General features: G+C 34.9%; 3 protein-coding genes across 4 annotated transcripts; 1 reads left to right on the top strand and 2 right to left on the bottom strand.

Moving 5' to 3' along the window:
• Nucleotides 1-136: 136 nt before the first annotated feature.
• On the top strand, nt 137-4,626 carry LOC113635445 (trichohyalin-like). The gene is made up of 5 exons (XM_027134880.2): nt 137-244; nt 1,365-1,403; nt 2,991-3,233; nt 3,589-3,840; nt 3,967-4,626. The coding sequence occupies exons 2-5, from the start codon at nt 1,370-1,372 to the stop codon at nt 4,335-4,337; spliced, it is 900 nt and encodes a 299-aa protein (XP_026990681.2). The 5' UTR covers nt 137-244; nt 1,365-1,369; the 3' UTR covers nt 4,338-4,626.
• Nucleotides 4,627-5,692: 1,066 nt separating this feature from the next.
• wu:fd46g04 (endonuclease domain-containing 1 protein) lies at nt 5,693-7,357 on the bottom strand. Its single transcript, XM_027134856.2, has 2 exons — nt 7,012-7,357; nt 5,693-6,899 (listed from the first exon to the last, which is right to left on the bottom strand). Exons 1-2 carry the CDS (start codon nt 7,312-7,314, stop codon nt 6,396-6,398), a joined length of 807 nt encoding a protein of 268 aa, XP_026990657.1. The 5' UTR covers nt 7,315-7,357; the 3' UTR covers nt 5,693-6,395.
• A 4,724-nt stretch (nt 7,358-12,081) lies between these two features.
• LOC113635432 (E3 ubiquitin-protein ligase TRIM39-like) lies at nt 12,082-18,892 on the bottom strand. Of its 2 annotated transcripts, XM_027134841.2 has the most exons (7): nt 18,797-18,892; nt 17,473-18,175; nt 16,926-17,021; nt 15,768-16,001; nt 15,113-15,260; nt 14,872-14,898; nt 12,082-13,977 (listed from the first exon to the last, which is right to left on the bottom strand). In XM_027134841.2, exons 2-7 carry the CDS (start codon nt 18,061-18,063, stop codon nt 13,430-13,432), a joined length of 1,644 nt encoding a protein of 547 aa, XP_026990642.2. In that variant the 5' UTR covers nt 18,064-18,175; nt 18,797-18,892; the 3' UTR covers nt 12,082-13,429. The 2 variants fall into 2 exon arrangements, with proteins under 2 accessions (XP_026990642.2, XP_026990643.2); XM_027134842.2 differs by lacking the exon at nt 15,768-16,001.
• Nucleotides 18,893-19,857: the final 965 nt, after the last annotated feature.

The following is a 19,857-nucleotide window of genomic DNA, read 5'->3' as shown; positions in this document are numbered from 1 at the left end:
ACCTGAACATAAGTAATGTGAAACAGGAAGATCAAGTCTTGCCACAGTCAGTACATGATGTCACGGAGGTGATGAGGTGTGGGAAAATTCAGACTAAATGAGTCTATGCTAAAATATGCAGATTGTCTGAGTATAAAAGACGACACACTGCAGATAAAACATTAGCAGACATACAGACACACAGCAAGAGCTTACAGTGCCACAACCTATTCAAGCATAACGGATAAAGAGAAAAAGCTTACAGGTATGAAATTTTCTATGAATTCTCCATTTTAATCTTCTTCAAAAAGCTTATAAGCTTATTTGATAACTGTACATAAAATCTGTTTTTAATAAAGTTAGATATTAATTTGTATTGTATGTCATTTTTAGGTTTAATTTAATTTTATGCAGGAGTGTTGTAAATGTTGATATTAGAAATGTGGGCTTCATAAGAATAATGAATTCAAAGAAAATCATTTAATGAAGCAATTAACTAACTAAAGAATTTTAATAATTAATACATTTATTTAATGAACGGTTTAGTTCCGTTCATGTACTTATTCATACATTTTATAATGAATAAATACATTATTTAATTCATTAAGCTCTTGATTAATTAAAAATATAAGTTTGATTCATTTACCACACATTATTCACTCATTAGTTAACCCAGTTTCTCATGTACTATAAGTTGAAAATAAGCTGTACATTTACATTATTTTGTTTTATTGTGCTCCGAGTGAAGAGGCAGAACATGAAATCCATAGTGGGATATCAAATATTTTTGTCATGGGTGGGAATTATATATATTCTCCTTAAATTGACCTTTAACTTTCTTTGCTGGGCAATAAATGCTGTTTTATTAATTCAATATCAGTTGTGGTTCAGTGATTACGGTTGCGAGTTAGAGATCACTTGCAAATCACCTTCACTGCATTTTAACTGTTTAAACTTGTGTTTTTCATCAGCCACATGAGAAAATGTACCATTCTGTGCTTTACTTACTTTATAAAAATGTATAATAAATGACTGGAAACATATAGCAATATACTCAAAAAAGTATAGAGATATAGACTGTAGAGATATTAACAGCACTTTACTGAAAATGTTTTACAGTTATTTACTGTAAATACAAGATATATTTCTGGCAACTTGACTAGAAATTAGTAAAAAAGTTATATAATAATAAATAAGTTCTATATTTTTTTTACTTCATAATTTCTGGTAATTGAAAGTCAAAATGACAGTGTATGATTTGTGTGTCTGTAAGAAGGGGGGTGGGTGGGGCAGAGTTGTTTTACTATGTCACATACTGTAATTACTGTCTGTTTTGCATATAAGAGCATACAAAGAGTATACAAAGTCTTCTTTGTGTCCAACAGACATCATGTATCCAGAAATGAACATGGCAAGAGATCACGGTAAGATGATCAGAATAGCACAATAATTTTATGCTCATTAAACAATAATATTTATCTAGGATGTTTAGTTAGCCAAAAAAATTGACTATCTATTCATTGTATATTTTGTGTTGTGTGATATGTGATGATATGTGAATGTTGATTTCGGGGAAATTTTCTACAAAATTCCAGGTGATTTTTATTTTTTTTTAGAATTTTAAATTTAATTTTTTTTACTTATTTGATTTAATAAAAATATCTTCATTATATATATTTTTTAAACTTATGTAAACATACCATGACACTGTGCCCCAAAATGGAAATCTGCTCTAGGTTCATTAGATAAAGATTTCTTAATACAAATCCATTCCTACATATTCTTATATATTCTTACTCTAATGAGCAAAGCTGAATATGAAATAAAAAAACACCCTAGGTCATGTAACAGTATGTACAAAATGTACAACAGTGTTCTGGAATGACATGGACGCACAAACATGATTGACAGTATACAGTACTTGCCTAACAACACAAAAGAGGCATTCATGCAAAATACACACAACTTCAGTCAACCAGCACGTTTTCTTTAGACGATCATTCCACAGAAAAATACAGTACATTTTGAACTGAACATTCTGCACATACTTCACATATTATTACTTGCTATACTGGAATATTATTTGATCACAGAGATTACACACAGTTATTTCAATTTGTAATAGTTCATGAAGTACATGTGAACTTCTGTGATTCTGTTATTCGATTAATGATTTATGTGGTTTTATGACTTAAGAATAACTGTAGCTCATGAATGTGGAGATTTAAGTACAGTTTTATTTGGAACTAAACCAAACCTATGGTGTTCAATTGTCAGAAAGTCAGAAAAATCTTCATAACACGACCCAGTTTTTACATATACTTTACAACAAAAGGCAATAGACACACTTCCATATAACACTTTATACACGTTTATGCAAATTTGTGTCAATTATGGTTAGGTTTAATCTACCCTGAGGAAAACACTGCCCTACTGTAAAATAATAGCAGGGTGTGAACGGTAATGAAGAAGTATGTCAAGCTTATATAAAACAGCAGGTAAATCGATAGCTGACAAACACAAACAAAAGATAAATGACAAAAGATATACTCTATTTTATATTCTTTCTTACCCAAAAGTAGGATGGACTGCAGATGAATTTTCCAGTACCAGTTACTGACAGCTCTGTTCTAGCAAATTCCCATTGCTTATTGACAAACCTAGAACCTAGGAGATCTAGAAATCCTATAAGTACTCATTACTTCTTGGCTGTGGAAGCAATCGATAACCATTTATTATTAAGTGCTCCTGTGTTACAATCATTTAAAAATACTCAAAGCATAAATGCCTAAAATTTCTTGAAATGCTGTAACATTAAAAAAATCCTTTCAATAGAAAACAAATTTGAAATTCTGCTCAACTTTCTCATGTTCATCTCTGAAAATGAAACCCCGAAAAAAAAACAAATGAGATCTGAAACTGAATCCTTTCTTGAGAAATTCAAGATTAAGTTATACTGTTTGTGTACATTACTCCGCTCATAAGGTGTTATCTTATCTTTGTGTGTGCAGATTTGTTATTGAGCTGTATGGACGAGCTGGTTGAGCGAGTGAATGAAACCCGGCGGATATGTAAAGCTTTGCTTAACCGGGGTCTGCTGAATGAGGACAAATACAGGACCATTGTAGCATTTCCAAGGCCTCAGGATAGAATGAAACAGATCTTGAATGCTCTGTCTAGCAAAGGACAACAGGGAAGAGAAGCCCTTTACAGATTACTACAAGAACATGAGCCCGAGCTTACTCTGCAAATGGGTGTGTTGCATTCGAAGCATTTTGTATTTGTTTGTTGTTTTTTTTTATTCTGCCTTCATTCTTTCATACACACTCACACACACACCTAAAAATCCAATTTGGGAATTATAACAGCATTATTTAAATGGTATTTTTGTATTTGATAAAACTTTCTGTCATCACTTACATACATTTACATTTTGCAGATGCCTTTTCCCAAAGCGAGTTTTTAATACAACTTAGCACTTAAGGGTTGTAGTGCCTGGCAGGGGACACTTGGTGGACCTGGGAGATATATTTATATATATATATGTCCACTCAGTTTTAACTGAAAATCACTAACACACTTTTTCTTCACACTATTTCTTCCTTTCAGAGCATGCTGTTTATGTGCATACGGTTAGGCACAGGCTCATTCAGTCAGTGAAGCAGGTGGAGCCAGTGGGCAACCGAATGCTTAATCACGGCCTGATCACAGAAGAAGAGTACTTCCAGGTGTGTGAAGAGGAAGGAAGTGAGGCAAGGATGAACGCCATGTTCAGAGTTTTGGAGCAGCATGGGATGAAACAGAGCGATGGTTTCTACAATGCACTGTTCTACTGTGAGCCTTTACTCTACCGCGAGCTAGGTCAGTCAATCCTCTAACCACTAGCCTTTGTTGAACTTGCTCATTCATGTATATCAGCAAATAATTGTTAAATATTTGTTACATGAAGAAACTAATTAGGCTCTCTCTCATATGTTTCTTTATTAGAAAAAAACAGAGTGCTTCAGAGCTGTAAACTAGACAACGGAAGCAACCAATCAATGCACCTTGTTTATGAGGACAAGCTAGAAGAGCGGCTGAGAGAGGTGGAACGCAAAGAAAAGCAAGTGGAAAACGAGAAGCAGGAGCTGAGGAGAAAGTGGGACCTGTTAGAACAACGGCAAGCAGAGATGGATGAGGAGAGGAAACGGGTCTTTGAAATGAAACAGGAACTTGAACAACTCCAGAGAAAGTGGGATGAGACAAAGGAGAATATGAACTCTTCCTTTCTCACTGAAAGAGAAGAGCAGAGAATCACAGGACAACGGGAACAAATGAATATCAATGGGTTCACCATGCCAGTAAACGCAAACAACTAATTGTCAAATTAATCAACACAAAATCATGTCAATTACATATCTATATGATATCATAAGCCCATTCAGACTGTTAATATAAAATTATACTGTGATTATATATTTGTAAGTATGAAAATGCTTTTTCATGCTTCTGTTATATAAACACTGTTCTGTTTATATTTATTGAAGAGATTGCAGCTTAAAAAGCTATTATTTTCAATAATTTGTCTCTTCACATAGAAAATACCTCATGCAAATATGATGAAACATTTTATTGTAAATTTCACCTGAAAAATCTTACTGAATTAAGATTATTAATTGTAGTCAGTTGTAAAATATTATGTAAAAACTTCTTTATATTATAACATCAATCATTGGAAACAGTGATTCTTAGTCTGTACTATGTACAGTTTTTGATTAGATGTTATTACTGTAATAATCATTCTAATTATATTTGTAAAACTAAGCCTTTCTTCATTAGATTTCTTTGAAGTAGTTTCTAATAAAATACATTTTCTGATTTCTGCTTTTTTTATGCCTTTTTTTTTATATACAAAGCTGCACTATAGATAAAAAAAATGAGTATTAACTGTAAAGTACTATAATATATTAATAGAACCCATAACCCATAATAGGTATATAAGTATTTGGCTGATGCTTTTTAAGATGAGATCACAACCAGAGCAGCTTAGGGTTGCCAGAATATGACCACACGATCCTCTGCTCTGTAAGTCAAAACTTACAGAAAAAAAGTCAAAAAAATCTCACATACAATCATTTAACCACTCACTAAAAAGCTGTGTATTAAAAAAATGACTAAGAACTTATTTTACAGAAGACTAAACAAATTACAGTGCCTTGTTGTCATTCCTTTGCCAGTAAATTACTGCAAATTACAGCCCATCATTCTTTACAGTGTGGGCTAAAACATAATGCAGACAAGATAACTGCAACCAATTAATAGGCAGTTGAAGGTTAAGCCATACAACCTACAGTATATCAGTTTTTTAGATTTAGACTTAACTTTCTTCAAGGTTACTGTCACGTCTTCCTGATGAACTTCACAGAACAGACATAATTGCAGGACATTTATTTTCCCCCATACTTTTTATTCACATACTCATAAAAAATTAAACCATAAATGTTACATAACATAATCCGAGACAAATAACACACAGAAACAATGCGTGACATGCAACAATGATGAATAAGGACTAATACAACAGGGCAGGTATAAATAGTGATAACAAATCACAGGTGGGAAAACACATGACCTGAGTGATAATACACCCAGTCTATAATATACTATTAGTCCCAAAAGGTCCTAACAGTAAAAAAGCTTTTTAGAGCTTTTACTTTGTGTGGTAGCTTATATCGTGTGTGTGTGTGTGTGTGTGTGTGTGTGTGTGTGTGTGTGTGTGTGTGTGTGTGTGTGTGTGTGTGTGTGTGATTTAGCCCAGTTAGCATGTAACTGTATAATGTGGGTGTGGGTTGCGATCTGTGGTTACCAGATCCGGTGCTGACATGACAATAGGCTGATGCAAACAAATGGAATGTTCTCTTTTATACACAGTTTATTATTGTCAACATTGTTTACAGTGTAGAATTACAGAACACCAAGTCTTTGCCAAGACTATGTGACAAAGAAACAAGAAAGCTGGGAACAATTAAAAGGTCAGTACAAATGTGTCATCATGTGTGAATAACATGTGCATAGCAGGTTAATCGTTTTTTTTTTCTGTAGTGATGACAAGAAACATATTCACTTTACACTTATAAACTTGCTGAAATTAATTTGATAGTGTAATGAAATGAATATCCATTTTGATCAGCAATGTGTCCGATTCCAATCAGGAATGTGCAATGTGTCTGATTCCAATCTGTTATGATTCCTGTCATTCAATGAATTGTTCTGTTTTTTGCTAACTAATTGCCACAGTTGAGCCCATAGGATCCTACTCCAATAGCAAAACCCACAAAGTATTTAATAGCTTTAAACATATCAGTTGCATGATAGGTCTCAAAATCAAAATCATTTTAATTAATATTTTTAAGCTATACTTGTGGTTTGAATTATTATTAGCATAAGCCCTGGAAGACACGGAAGACCTGTCTATAATTTGTTTTCAGGTCTTTTTCCAGGTCATTCACAGTGTACTTCTGTACATTGCCATTGTTATCAGGGCCCATGTAGCCTGCTGAGCTTATACCATTCAACTCAAAGCAGCAGTAAGCATTCCAGTAATACTTAGCCACTCTTACATTTTTCCCAATGGCTTGATTGCCAGGAATTACCCCGGTGACAATGTAAGCCTTTTTGCATTTCTTCATTAGTATTGTGGCCAGGTCATTCTCATGTTTTTTCCACTGACCACGGTTGAAGCTAGGATCTTGTGGAGCTGCGTTTGTCAACGTGGAAGTGGCCAGCATGGTCTCTTCATTGTGTGTGTGATAAACTGGGAATAGGTGGCCCTTGTCATAGCCTGAGCCTTCGTAATCACTGTTAAGAGCTTGTCGCCACCCCTGATTGGCCGAAGGGATGTTGCTCTGAGTTGCCATACAGATAATGTTTCCTTCATCCAGCTTCAAAAATAAAGAGAAATAGTAGTGTAGATTTATAAGTTGTAGTAGGTAAAAAAAATAAAATAATTGTACCACCCAGGACTTCTGGAGAAGATAAAATCAAAGTTCTTACCTGTGGCTCCACATACCAGCGATCTATCCTGTTAACAGTTGCATGGTTGAATTCATAGGCAGAATAAACTGGAATTTTGTTTTTCGTGTCATAAAGAGTGGCGTAGAAATATTTCGGTCCATTTTGATCCAGAAGACACTGACATATCTGTTCGTAACGATACATGTCAGACGGGTCATGCAATATTGTGGGAATACTTGGAATTCCTCCAACAAAGAACTGTGAACAATGTGAAAAAGTGGTCACTTCAGACAGAGATAAAGCAGGCAGGAGGAAAAGGAGATAAAATGTGCTGGTAGTCATTGTTTTTATAAAAGTGACAGAGGGACAGGAGAAATGAGCAGCACAAGAACACAGCTTTTTAAATACACACAGGTACACACGCACACACGCACACACACACACACACACACACACACACACACACACACACACACACACACACACACACACACACACACACACACACACACACACACACACACAGGTACACACACACACACCAACCTACCCACTGCCATGTGTTACTTATTGACCACTCTGGCAACATGGCTATGGGTTTGTATGGGAAAAACACAGCTTGTAAATAAAGATATTTTTCAAGTTCATGGAATTAAATCAGATTTTCTGATACTCTTTGGAAAATGTTTATGAACTCGAGAAAGAGGAAAGAGGTCTCGACTAAACAAATTGGTGTCTGAAGCATGTCTATTGAAACACATAGAAGAATAATTCTGTAAAACGATTTATACAGCCAGGTTTGTGCCTTACAAAAAATCTAAATGTTTATAAAGACTACAAACAGTGAGTTACTTATGCACATTTTTTTAATGCACTTAATTCAGTTGCCTGCAGTCTTTATGATAATAGAGGAAAATTTATGCATAATTTAAAGACGTAAAAAAGAAACCTGTGAGCTGTTTGTGGAGGGAGGACAGCTGTGTGATTGTGATGTGCCCACACTTTGGCATTGAAGGTATAGCAAGCAGGTGTTTTTCTTCTTTTTTTTTGCTTAAAAAGGTTAGAAGGTTCTGATTAGAAACCTCGCTTTGCCAATGAAAAACAGCATATGCTGACTTATTTATAGACATGAATAATTTGGCAAAAATTTAAGGCAAAATTCCACTTTTATCACTTTTCTTAATTACCAATGATTATTCAAATAATCCAGGTCATCTCTTCTATATGTATTTATAGAAACAGACAAACAAAATGCTTTTACGGACTAACCTTGCAATTGCAACTAGCAATGTTTTCAAAATATAATTTTACCTTACCAGTTAAGATCTCTAAAAACAATATAAAGTAGAAACACCCATGCACACATTTTTCTAGCAGACACAGCTGGAAAAAAATCACAAAGTAATAATAATGTGCTAACTAAGAAAGAGAAACTGAAGCATATGCAGTTAGGGGAAATGAAAACTGAGACACTTTTGTTTTTGTTATTTCATATACTTCCATTGCATACACTTTATCCGGGCTATTTAACTGGAGGCAAGCTAATTTGTTTTGGCCCTTCAAGTAGCCTAGTGTGAAAACGACATCTGTAGAATAAATTTAGTTCAGTTGGAATTCAGAACGAGCCACAGAGCGGAAGTCACATGATAGGTTATAGGTGGGTGTGAGCAGCCTCTCCTGTCAGATACGATGACTGACAGGACGATGGCAGATGAGAACTTTTGCTTGTCATTATCACACATGAATGCCACTGTATGTGTATTGCACTGACAACATATATTAACTCGAATTCACTGCTCTTGTGAAATCTAAAAATGTCATTTATCTCATTAGAAAGCAGCCTAAATGTTTGCCAATTATTGAGATGTATTTATTTGGACCATAAAACAATGTTAATTTTCATATTGTGAACTTTTTTTATGTGTATTTAAATCTCAGTTAAATTCTAGATGACGTGGGTGTGTTATGATGCAAAATACAACATATGGGTTCATTTATTGTTGTTGTGTCATCACTACATATCTCTCCGGCCTCTCATTTGTGATGCCCCCATAACAAACTAATTGAACAACCTGCACTATATGGTCAAAAAGATGTGGATAGACACCCCCTGATAACAACTATTTGAATGTCAAAGTCATCACATACAGCCAGAATAACTCAAGAAGACCTTGTAGCTTCCAACTTGTGTGATAGGTGTTAGGTCTCACCAGAAGTCACCAGAACAGGTTCATAACAACATTCTTCCAAAAGATGTTCCTCATTTAGTGTGTGGTGGTACTGTTGTGATAAACAGTGCTGTCACAACACTCACTCATTTTCTACCACTTATCCGAACTACCTCAGGTCACGGGGAGCCTGTGCCTATCCCAGGCGTCATCGGGCATCAAGGTAGGATACACCCTGGACGGAGTGCAAACCCATCGCAGGGCACACACACTATGGATAATTTTTCCGTAGTGTGTAAATCAACCTACCATGCATGCCCCCGCTATCACAACAAAATCTTGCATAGAGTAGGTGTTGGAGTGAATGTTATTAGTAATCGTATAGCATTATTAGGCATGAGTGAATGAGTGTGTGTGCCCTGCGATGGGTTGGCACTCCGTCCAGGATGTATCCTGCCTTGATGCCCGATGACACCTGAGATAGGCAGAGGCTCCCCGTGACCCGAGGTAGTTCGGATAAAGCGGTAGAATATGAGTGAGTGAGTGAGATAGCATTATTAGACTTATGAGCCATTCAGTGAGACCAGAGGACAGAAATCATCCTGGAACAGACCACCAGACTTAACCAGAGAAAGAGGTTTTTATCATAAGTTCATTTTAATGTTCTCAATGTTTCCTCTGAGAGTAAAAGTGGAGCCCTTTATGCATGGCAACAAAAATAACATTACAAAGCCATAACAGATAATATTGCCCCTATATTGCTCTCAATTAGACACTTTTTTAATTTGATGAATCTCTGGAACCTTCTACTGTCTTTTACTGTACACGGACCATATTATAGTTTCACACATTCACAAAAACACTATAAACCACAAAGGGAATTTCAAACATCTTGCAGGTGCTTTTTTGAAGACCTGATTCCAAACACATCTTCAAAAGGTGTGGTGCCACGTGTGATCCAGTAAATACAGAAAGGTGATTCATATTGGCTTAGACATGATTACTGAAAGCCTTGGCAAAAGTTTTGCACTTAGAAGTAACACCTTTTACTGGCACGTTTTACTATTTATAGGTTGGGTTGAATAAGTCTTCTGTGGGCAGGGCAAATAGAATGAAATATTGTTTTCCATGTGGAAATAGAGTTTTACAAGTGGTTGTGATACATACAAAAAGGAAAACAATTTTTACATTTAGTGTTCAGAACTCTATATAGTAAAAATGGTCAGAATTTCGCCATGTGAAGGGTAACATATTAGGGCAGGATTTTTCTCCTCACCCGCCACCACTGTAAGAGAAATGGTACACCATGAAGAAAACACTGTGCCATTTTTTCACATTCAAATCAAAATCCTTATTTATTGAATTAAAATAATTGAATTCAATCCAATTCAATTTATATGTATAGCACTTTTAACAATTCTTTTTGTCTCAAAGCTGCTTTGCATAAGTATAGAAACAGAACAAACAAGTTTAAAGATTAAAATAAAGTCTATTTATATTTATATAAGTCTATATAGATGATATGAGGAAAAAACCTTGAGGGGAACCGGGGTCAGAAGGGAACCCATCCTCATTTGGGTGATAAATAATGTTCCTGAGGAACTAACAGGTCAGTGCAATTTCCGAGATCACCACAGACCCAGCACTAATGTTTTCCTGCCGAAGTCTTTAAATGATTGCTGATGTAGACTCGACCACAAAGCGACTGAAGTAACTGTTGTAACCAGACGGCCCCGTCCACAGCAATCCCATGAGTCACAGGCTGTCAATTATTCATGTGCAATCTGACAGATCTTTAACATTGCCCATTAAGCCACAGTCACAATGGATTTTCAGTAGTGGAAAAAAGTAGGTGAATATGGTAGATTCATGTGGTTTCTTACGAGAAGGTTCATTTAATTCAGTTCAATTCAGATTTATTTGTATTGTGCTCTTAACAGTGAACATTGTCACAAAGCAGCTTTACAGAAATATATACTATAAATTCAGGACATAAATTATAAATACTGTAGATACCGATTGAGCAAACCAGAGTTTACACTGACAGGGAAAAAGTGACTCAAAAGGGAACTATGTTAGAAGATACAGTATGTGCTAACTGCGTATGAACAATATTGTAGTCATTTACAAATATTCCTTCAATAAAGGATGTTATCAGGAATAATAGCTCGTCCCACCTGTTCTAATTTCTAGGATGATTATGTAAGACTTTCTGGAGCATGATTCATGAAGCAGGTTTAAGAAATTGTTCTCTGATAAATTCCTTCGGTAAACTTAATTGTAAGGATAAAGTGAACTTCCGCAACCACGGAAGTCAGTACTCCGGTAAGAACATCATCACAAGACATTATTATTCCTTGTGCATGTATGCAAATCAGTGTGAGGTGTTGGCCTGCTTAGCCAATAATGTGAAGTGTATTTGCCCACCCAATGTGTTCCAAAGTGCAACTAACTTTTGCTACCTAAAAATTAAAGGATGGTTCTGTTATATCGTGTGTGGCATATTGTTGTTATGTATTATGTTTGCTTAGAAGGAAACATTATTCTACGAGGATGAAAACTCCTCTATCCAGCAGGATATGCTTGAGAATGACACAGCTGATTGTCAGACACAAACATAACTTTCCATGAGCTGCCTTGATTGTAGAACAGTTGCTCTCAGTATGGCTAAAGATAAGCCATGTAACATGTTTGTGGTTGTGATCATGGGGATTTATATTTCTGGCTTTAGGAGTGACAAATGATCCAGTGACTAAGGATCTTACACTTTCACCCCTTAAAAAAGAGACAGTTAAAAAAGACATGCAGATCGGATGGTCCACTGTGATGATCCAGAACAGAGACAAATTTAAATTCATGACTTTATGACTGTGATAACTCAAATCCACTTTAACAGATTCCTTATGAATGAATTCAGAAGACACTTCAGTTTTGACTGTGATAAGTTTTTTTTAAGACAATTTATTATACAGAGATATTTTGTGGTCATGAAACTAACTTAGAAAAGAGGACATTCTGAAGTTCAGGAGAAAAATAAACAAAACAAGATAGATAGATGCCAAGAAGGCCTTGTTTTTGGCTCCTTCATGAAGAATCATCTGTAGCGTTGAAGGAAAAAACAGTGAAATAACTTACAAGTCCTTTATATAGCTAGAGTGCCCTCTAGTGGTATTCATTAAAAAAACATTCAATAAACAACGCCAAGATTCTGAAATTCTGATTTGATGTTTTAGTTTCTATTTTGTTCATCTACATACTGTATTCACTTTGGTTTCCTACATTACCCACAATGCAATTTGTGGATGTACATTGGATGTACATTGTTTCATTATTATTAAATTTTTTAAATCTTATTTTATTTCTAAATTCTATTTTAAAACATAAAACTTTAAAACTTGTTCATCTTTATCCTAATTTCTTTTTATTCACAGACAGTTGTGAAAAGCTATTCGTACTGCATTTAGTTCTGTGTATGATTGTGTACGTTACAAATAAAGTAAGAATCTGAAATTAAATTTTGGTTGTTTGCTGCAAAATATTCAGCGGTTATCAGAAAGCCGAATGTGTGTTTGAATGTTTTGGTAAGAAAAACATCCCATTTGTTTGTTTAACCTTATTACATCCTGACCATGCTGTTCAAATAGATAAGGTTTCAAATCTGTAGCTTTCATGCTAATTGTCTGTCTACTACATCATTAACTCTTTGAGGCTTTGTACTACTACAATTATAATGTACACTGCAGTATGTTGGATCCCTTATTAACATGAACCTGATTATCCCTTAATTATTGAGTGAGAAAATAATCTCATGCTGCTTTGTTACTAACAAAAGCCAACCACAAGCCAATCACCATCCAAGGATGAACACAGATTGAATGGGTCATAGACGGCCTTGATCAGTCAATATCAACATTCCATTAACAGAATGACAAAAAAAGAAGCCTAAATAAAATTTTTTTTATATAGAAATATATTTCCTAGAAAAAACATTCTGTTTAGTAGCAACTTGCACTCTTTTGGATTTATACAAATAAATGTGCTTTAAATTTATGTTTAATTTTTTTTTTTTTTTTTTTTTACAATTGCTTAACAAATCAGCAAAAATTCAGATCCACTGTTGCATATTTGCAAATTTACAATAAAAAATCCTAAAAAAAAAACCTAAAATCTAAAAACTCCAGATGGATTGCATTTAAATTTAAATAATGGCAGGACAATCACAATATTACATGAAATTAAAGTTCATTCTGTAAAGTTCATTCATAGTTGCTTAAAAATCCCCTTCCCCATTAAATCGGGATATTATTTTTGGTATTTACAGGACAAATAACCAATGGCTCCTCCTGTTTAATGTGAGGGCTAAAGTAGGGTCTAATTACTTCTCCGAACGCACAGTCAGTAAATGAGTAAATATGAGTTTCTGCTTCCATATTATAAAAGGAGACCAACTTCTCGCTATAATCAACGAACACTCCTACTTTACAGGGTATATTTGAAAGAGATAAAACAATGGGAGTGTCTTCCAGAGCTATGTAACTGTTGCCGTCATAATGCACAATGACCCAGTATCCTTTGCTTGGTTTGATGGAGAGCAACCCTTTTCTGTTGGCCTCCTCTCTTGCCACACCAATATCCCAACCTTGTTTGTTTCCAACCTTTACTACCCAGAATGCCCTGCAGTCAGTCAGCCGGTTCTGTCCCAAAACGCTTCCGAACGTATTGAACCTCTCAGGGCAATCAGGTGCATCCCTTTCCTCCTCAGAGCTTCGCACCTGCCTCATGTCATAAGAAATTTGGAGCTGTTTGTTAGCTGTGTCTGTATCCAGAGTCACATTCACTGAAAGATAAGAGATGTAAATTAGATAGACAGACATACAGACAGACGGACAGACAGACAGACAGACAGATAGATAGATAGATAGATAGATAGATAGATAGATAGATAGATAGATAGATAGATAGATACTGTATTGATTCTGGAGGAAATTCAAGACTATTTATGAAATTTTCAATAATAATTTAAGATTTATTATTTTATTTTCATAATTAAAGAAAGATTAATTATGAAACAAAAGAATCTTTGAACCTAATTGTTCCAGATTATAGCTATCAACTGCTTATTTATTTATTTATTTATTTATTTATTTATTTATTTATTTATTTATTTATTTATTTGTGTGTTTGTTTGTTTGTTTGTTTGTTTGTTTGTTTGTTTGTTTGTTTGTTTGCTATGGAATCAGCCAACACAAAGTTAAAGATGTGCTTAACGGCAGCTCTAAAACAACTCATGGCGGATTACAATTGTTAAATTAAACAGCAACAATGTACAGAGCATACAAAACTCTCACAAATTATTTGTCTTCTGTTCCACAAACTGTGGCAATGTACGCCCTCTAGTGACTCCGACTATCATTTATCTACAAGTTATCTGACCTCTTATATCTAATTCTATTCCAATCCTTAACAGAAATGTTAACAATTACAGATTAATTGAGATAAAAATAAACTGAGTTAGATATTTCAAGCCTTGTCATATCTTGTCATATAGCACAGGACATATATCTGAATCTATCATGACAGACTCATTTTATTTCATCAATCATCATAAAAATGCAATAATTTTTGAAAAACAAAAAACAAAACCCTTTTAATACTTTTAATAAGGCTTTTTTAATCTTTCTAATATGCCAGTTTTGGGTATTTTATTGATAATATAATATCTTATTCTTACCTCCAAATTTCTTAATCCTCGAAATTTCTACAAAATGAAAATATGAGAAAAAAATAAAATAAATGCTAAAATAGTGTGCTAACACACACACACACACACACACACACACACACACACACACACACACACACACACACACACACACACACACACACACACACACAAGCACAAACACACACACATAAAGTGACGAAACATGCAAAAGAAGATGACTGACAACAAGGAAAAAGATTTCCCTCACCAATTCTGGAGAGTTTTTCAAACTCGTCCTTAATATCGTCCATCATGGTCACCATTGAGCTCCTTATTGTGCCAAAACTCAAATCAGTATCCAAGGAATCAGAAGTCCAGTTACTGCCATCATCTACTGCGGTAGTTGAGGGATAACTCTACAAAAATAAAAAAGATATGAAAAAAGTATGTTAAATTGTATGTAAGTCCTGTCAGATAGTGTTTCTCCAGGACCAACAACACAGAGCTAAAGGACTATAATGTAAGTTGTCTTAGCCATATAAAGTGTGCAAGACAAGAGACAGCTCAGGCAGACAAGACGCTACAGGACATAAAATAGTCCCGACCATTATGCAGTCTGTACCTGACCGTTGTGTTAATAAGGAGATGTACACAATAAAAGAATTCTTATAAACATATGTACACATACAATAGCACCAGTTAATGGCAGCAATTAAAGGTTAATTAAACCAATGTCATTTCTGACATGAGGATTTCTCATCCTAAGTAATGTTAAATTTTTCACTGTTAATCTAAACAATAAAAGATTTGTAGTATTTCCTGATGGTGTAGTAAATCCTGACTTTAGGATTTAAGTCTAGCCTACTCAGCTATCTGCATCCGATGAAGAAAGCTTTATTAAGTGATTGTGATTATTTTCTGACCTGTAGAAAGAAAACAGGGTCTTCTTCGTTTCTCAGTGTTTGTAGGTCTGAGATGGTTTTACTCAAAGCGTTGATATTTTCAGTCAAATAACATTGCAGGTCATTTGCACTCTCCTCCACTTGCTTCCTTCTGTCTTTTAAAGGCATTAGTGCCTTATCCTCTGCCTTCTGTATTACCTTCTTTATGGCATTGAAAACTTTTTTAATTTCCTTTGTTTCCTGGTCAATCAGGTTCTGTAAGGATTTAAGCAGTGAAGGGCATCATAAATGTTTGTTAAAAAATGCATGCAAACTGTAGCTTTATTTCACGTTTCATTCACTGTTGATTATTCTCTGTTTCACTAATCACTGGTGTGATTAGTCTGATTAGTCAAAGGTTGATTTGTTTGTTTACAGAAAAATGTTTCTATCTTCAGAATAAATGATGCTATCAAATGATGAACTCCTCTCTATGAGATGCCCCAAAATATTGTTAAAAAAAATCTGAAGGCGTTATCTTCATCCACTAAAATTCTATGCACGTTTATACAAACAGAGGATTAGACAACATCTCACACAGAAAGCTTGTGAAGTGTCCAAAGTGTCCTGGCTAATTTTATAGCAGAAATTCTATAGAAAAAATAACTAATTTGTTTATACTGATATAATGAAAAAGTTCTTCAGTGGAATTGACCACTAGTCATGTTAAAGTCATGTTACTACAAATGTTAAAAAAGGTTAATACACTGATCGCTAGTATTTTACATAATCCACATAATCTAAGACTAATAATAAATGAGGTGTTATATATAGAGCTTATACAGTATGTTTGTGTTTAACCTCTTTAGGTTTACAGCATTTGGCAGACTCCTTTATCTAAGGCAACTTACTTTTTTTTTTTACACAACTGAGCAATGTTGTTGAATGTTAAGGGCTTTGCTCAGGGACCCAGCAATGGCAGCTTGGAGGACCTGGGATTCAAACTCATGTCCTTCTGATCAGTTGTCCAACACCTTAACCACTAGGCTACCACATGCTTAATGGTATTTCTCCTTTAAGTAATAAACTTAAAAACTGTTTATATTAATACCAAATTGTAATTTGTTAATTCATTTAAAAGTTTATGAGTAATATGAGTTCACATAAGCTGTTTTGTCGAGTTGTTAGCCAGAGACCCACTAAGCAGTTTGATGCAGAATTGTCCAACTTCTTCGCATTCTCCATTCTCTGCTGTCTTCCCTGTTCAATCCTGTTGATAAGAGTCTCCAGCTCTGCCTGTGAGGAAAACATAGCTGTACACGTCAACATTCTTTTAGAGTTCATGCTGCTGATACAAACAACAATGCATAATTACTTTAAGAAACATTCATATAAACCTTATAGAAAATTACTACAATCCTGCCAACCAATCAGAATGAAATAACCGTCAGTGCTATGATATACAGTAAACACATGTAATGTTGTGATGCTTGTAAAAGGTAATGCACTTAGTGTCATCTTAATTTTATATTAATTTGAATTAATATTAATATTGCATTTATACTACACTAAAGCTACATTTCTCAACATTAGCTCCAATTGTGCTTTATTACATTATATTATTCTAATACTTATTAAATGTTTACATTTATTAAACAAAGGTAAACACCAAAACAAAAGTCAAAGACCTAACCATATTTTACTATGAAATTTATAGTGAGAATTCTAGGCTTTTATTTTCTTTTACCTTCTTTCTGTCGCTTTCTTCTTCCACATACACCACATTTGTTCCTCCTTGCACACAGCGACTGCAGATTAACTTCCCCTCACTGACTAAATAGAGCTCTAGAGGCATGCAGTGGACCAAGCATGCCCATTGGTTCAGGTCATTCATTGGTGCTACTAGCTTATGCCCTTTGGCATGCAATTTGGTATGCCCCTTAAGATGTATTTTACAAAATGACAGCAAACATAACAAACAGGATTTTACTGCCTTATGCTTGAGATCCTCATTGCAGACGTCGCAGGGCACCTCCCCCGGTTGTCCAGTAAACTCATCTGGACTTCGTGCCATGGGTTTTTGGATCTCCTTTAGGATTTCTTTTAAGACAATATTCACCTTTAATTCAGGCAGCTGACTCTTACATAATGGGCAGACTCGGTTATTAGTGCTCATGTGGCGATTGAGGCAGGGCTTGCAGAAGGTGTGACCACAGTTGGTAGTGACAGGCTCCTTCAGGACATCCATACAAATGGAACATTTGAGGTACTGCATGATGGATTCAGGAGCATTCTGTTTAGAAGTGCAGGGCGGTGAGCGGGAAGTGAAGTCAGTCATGGTATGACGGTGCTGAGTGACGCTCTTGACTGATGACTGGCGTAATCTGTGGTGGTGACTGACGTAATCTCGGCTGGTGGCTGTTGTAATCTTGAGTGGTGCCTGACGTAATCTGTTGGCACAGACTAATAATTTAGTTTTGTTTTTGAAAAACAAAACTTTGCATTTTTTAAAACAACTGAAAATATTGGGCAACAAATAACTACTGTTAGTACAAAGTCATCAAAATGAGTGATAATAAGAAATAGTCAGTTAAATTCACTATGAAACACAAGCAGCCTGTACTGTAGCTGTGACGAAACTTGTAATCACGGTGCTGCACTGTCACAAGGTGCATTTTAAAGAAATTTGCTTGCAAGTGAGAAAAAAAACTGCAGAAGAGGAAACGGGCGTAATTGGGAACACATTTTGTATTTATAACATTTTAGTTCCTACTATTATGATTTAATTTCAAACTTAGATGTGAGCTTTCCCACTACTTGGTTTGTTGTTTGGTTTTTAGTTTTAACCGTTTAGGGACATTCTTAAACTCTAGCCAGCACGTTCTCTAAGATTGTTTTATTTTGTTTGTTTGTTTGCAGTTAATATATCATATGGATGATTGTTTGATTTTTTCTTTTATTGTTCTATCAGTTTTAACATGAATACACAAACATTTAAACTATAACACCTTTTTTATTGAGTTTTATTGAGAGTCATATTGAACATTAAAAAAAAACAGAAAGAGATTTACCTTGGTGAAGTTCTGATCCCTTACACTTCTCTGACTGGCTGTCTATGGTGTTATTCTGACCATCATATGTGTTACAGTACTAGAGTATCCTAGTTTCATTTTACCTACAATACACGCCCCTTTGTCTGAGGGTTTCCTTAGCCGTGTGTGTGTGTGTGTGTGTGTGTGTGTGTGTGTGTGTGTGTGTGTGTGTGTGTGTGTGTGTGTGTGTGTGTGTGTGTGTGTGTGTGTGTGTTTGTTTGCATGTGTTTACATGAGTTTCTAGTCTAGTTTCGTTTCTGGGTCAAACTCAGTTTTGGTGCAGCTAGATTTACATTGTCAGTGCCAACTTCCTCATGGAAAAGCTGCCATATAGAATCAGTTGTCTTTCAATCTGTCGTATTTTATTGTGTCAGAGTAGGGCAAAATGTCCAGTGTTTTTATACAAAGTAATAACTAGTCTGCACATTTGTTGAATTTGCAATCATCTATGAGCATCACATTCGTATAAACAACATTCCACTGGTTCTACATGGTTTTAAATGGTTTACAAATGTTATCTTTATTGGCTTTAACCACAGCAATGATGTTCCTGGTTTGATATTACAGATGCCACAAAATATTGTTCTGGTGACACTGAGAAACGTTTTAGTGATTGTGTTGGGGAACAGTTTGTGTGTGGGCAGAAAGCACAGTGCCTCCATGCACATCAAAAATATGAGAGTAAATAAGTAGCTAAGGGAATATAAATAAGACAGCAGCAATAATACATGGATTTATATAATCATGAACCTCATAACCCACATATTTACATTTCAGAAAAATGTAAAGATAAATAATTCATAATACACTGATTACATTACATTGTATAGATTTATATTGGTGTATTGTGGAATATTTATATTATTCTTATAATAACCCTTTGTTCTACTTATGTTTATGTTCTGTAAAGCTGCTTTGAGACAAAGTCAATTGTAAAAAGCGCTATACAAATAAACATGAATTGAATTGAACTGAATATTAATAAATGGAATATGGCATGAACACAAACATGATGCAAATGTTGCCATATCACAAATCTA

The sequence above is a fragment of the Tachysurus fulvidraco genome, chromosome 7 (assembly GCF_022655615.1).
Source record: "Tachysurus fulvidraco isolate hzauxx_2018 chromosome 7, HZAU_PFXX_2.0, whole genome shotgun sequence".
NCBI classification, from domain to species: Eukaryota; Metazoa; Chordata; class Actinopteri; order Siluriformes; family Bagridae; genus Tachysurus; species Tachysurus fulvidraco.
The sequence above is the reverse complement of the archived record's forward strand: the minus strand, read 5'-3'. Positions and strand labels throughout refer to the sequence as shown.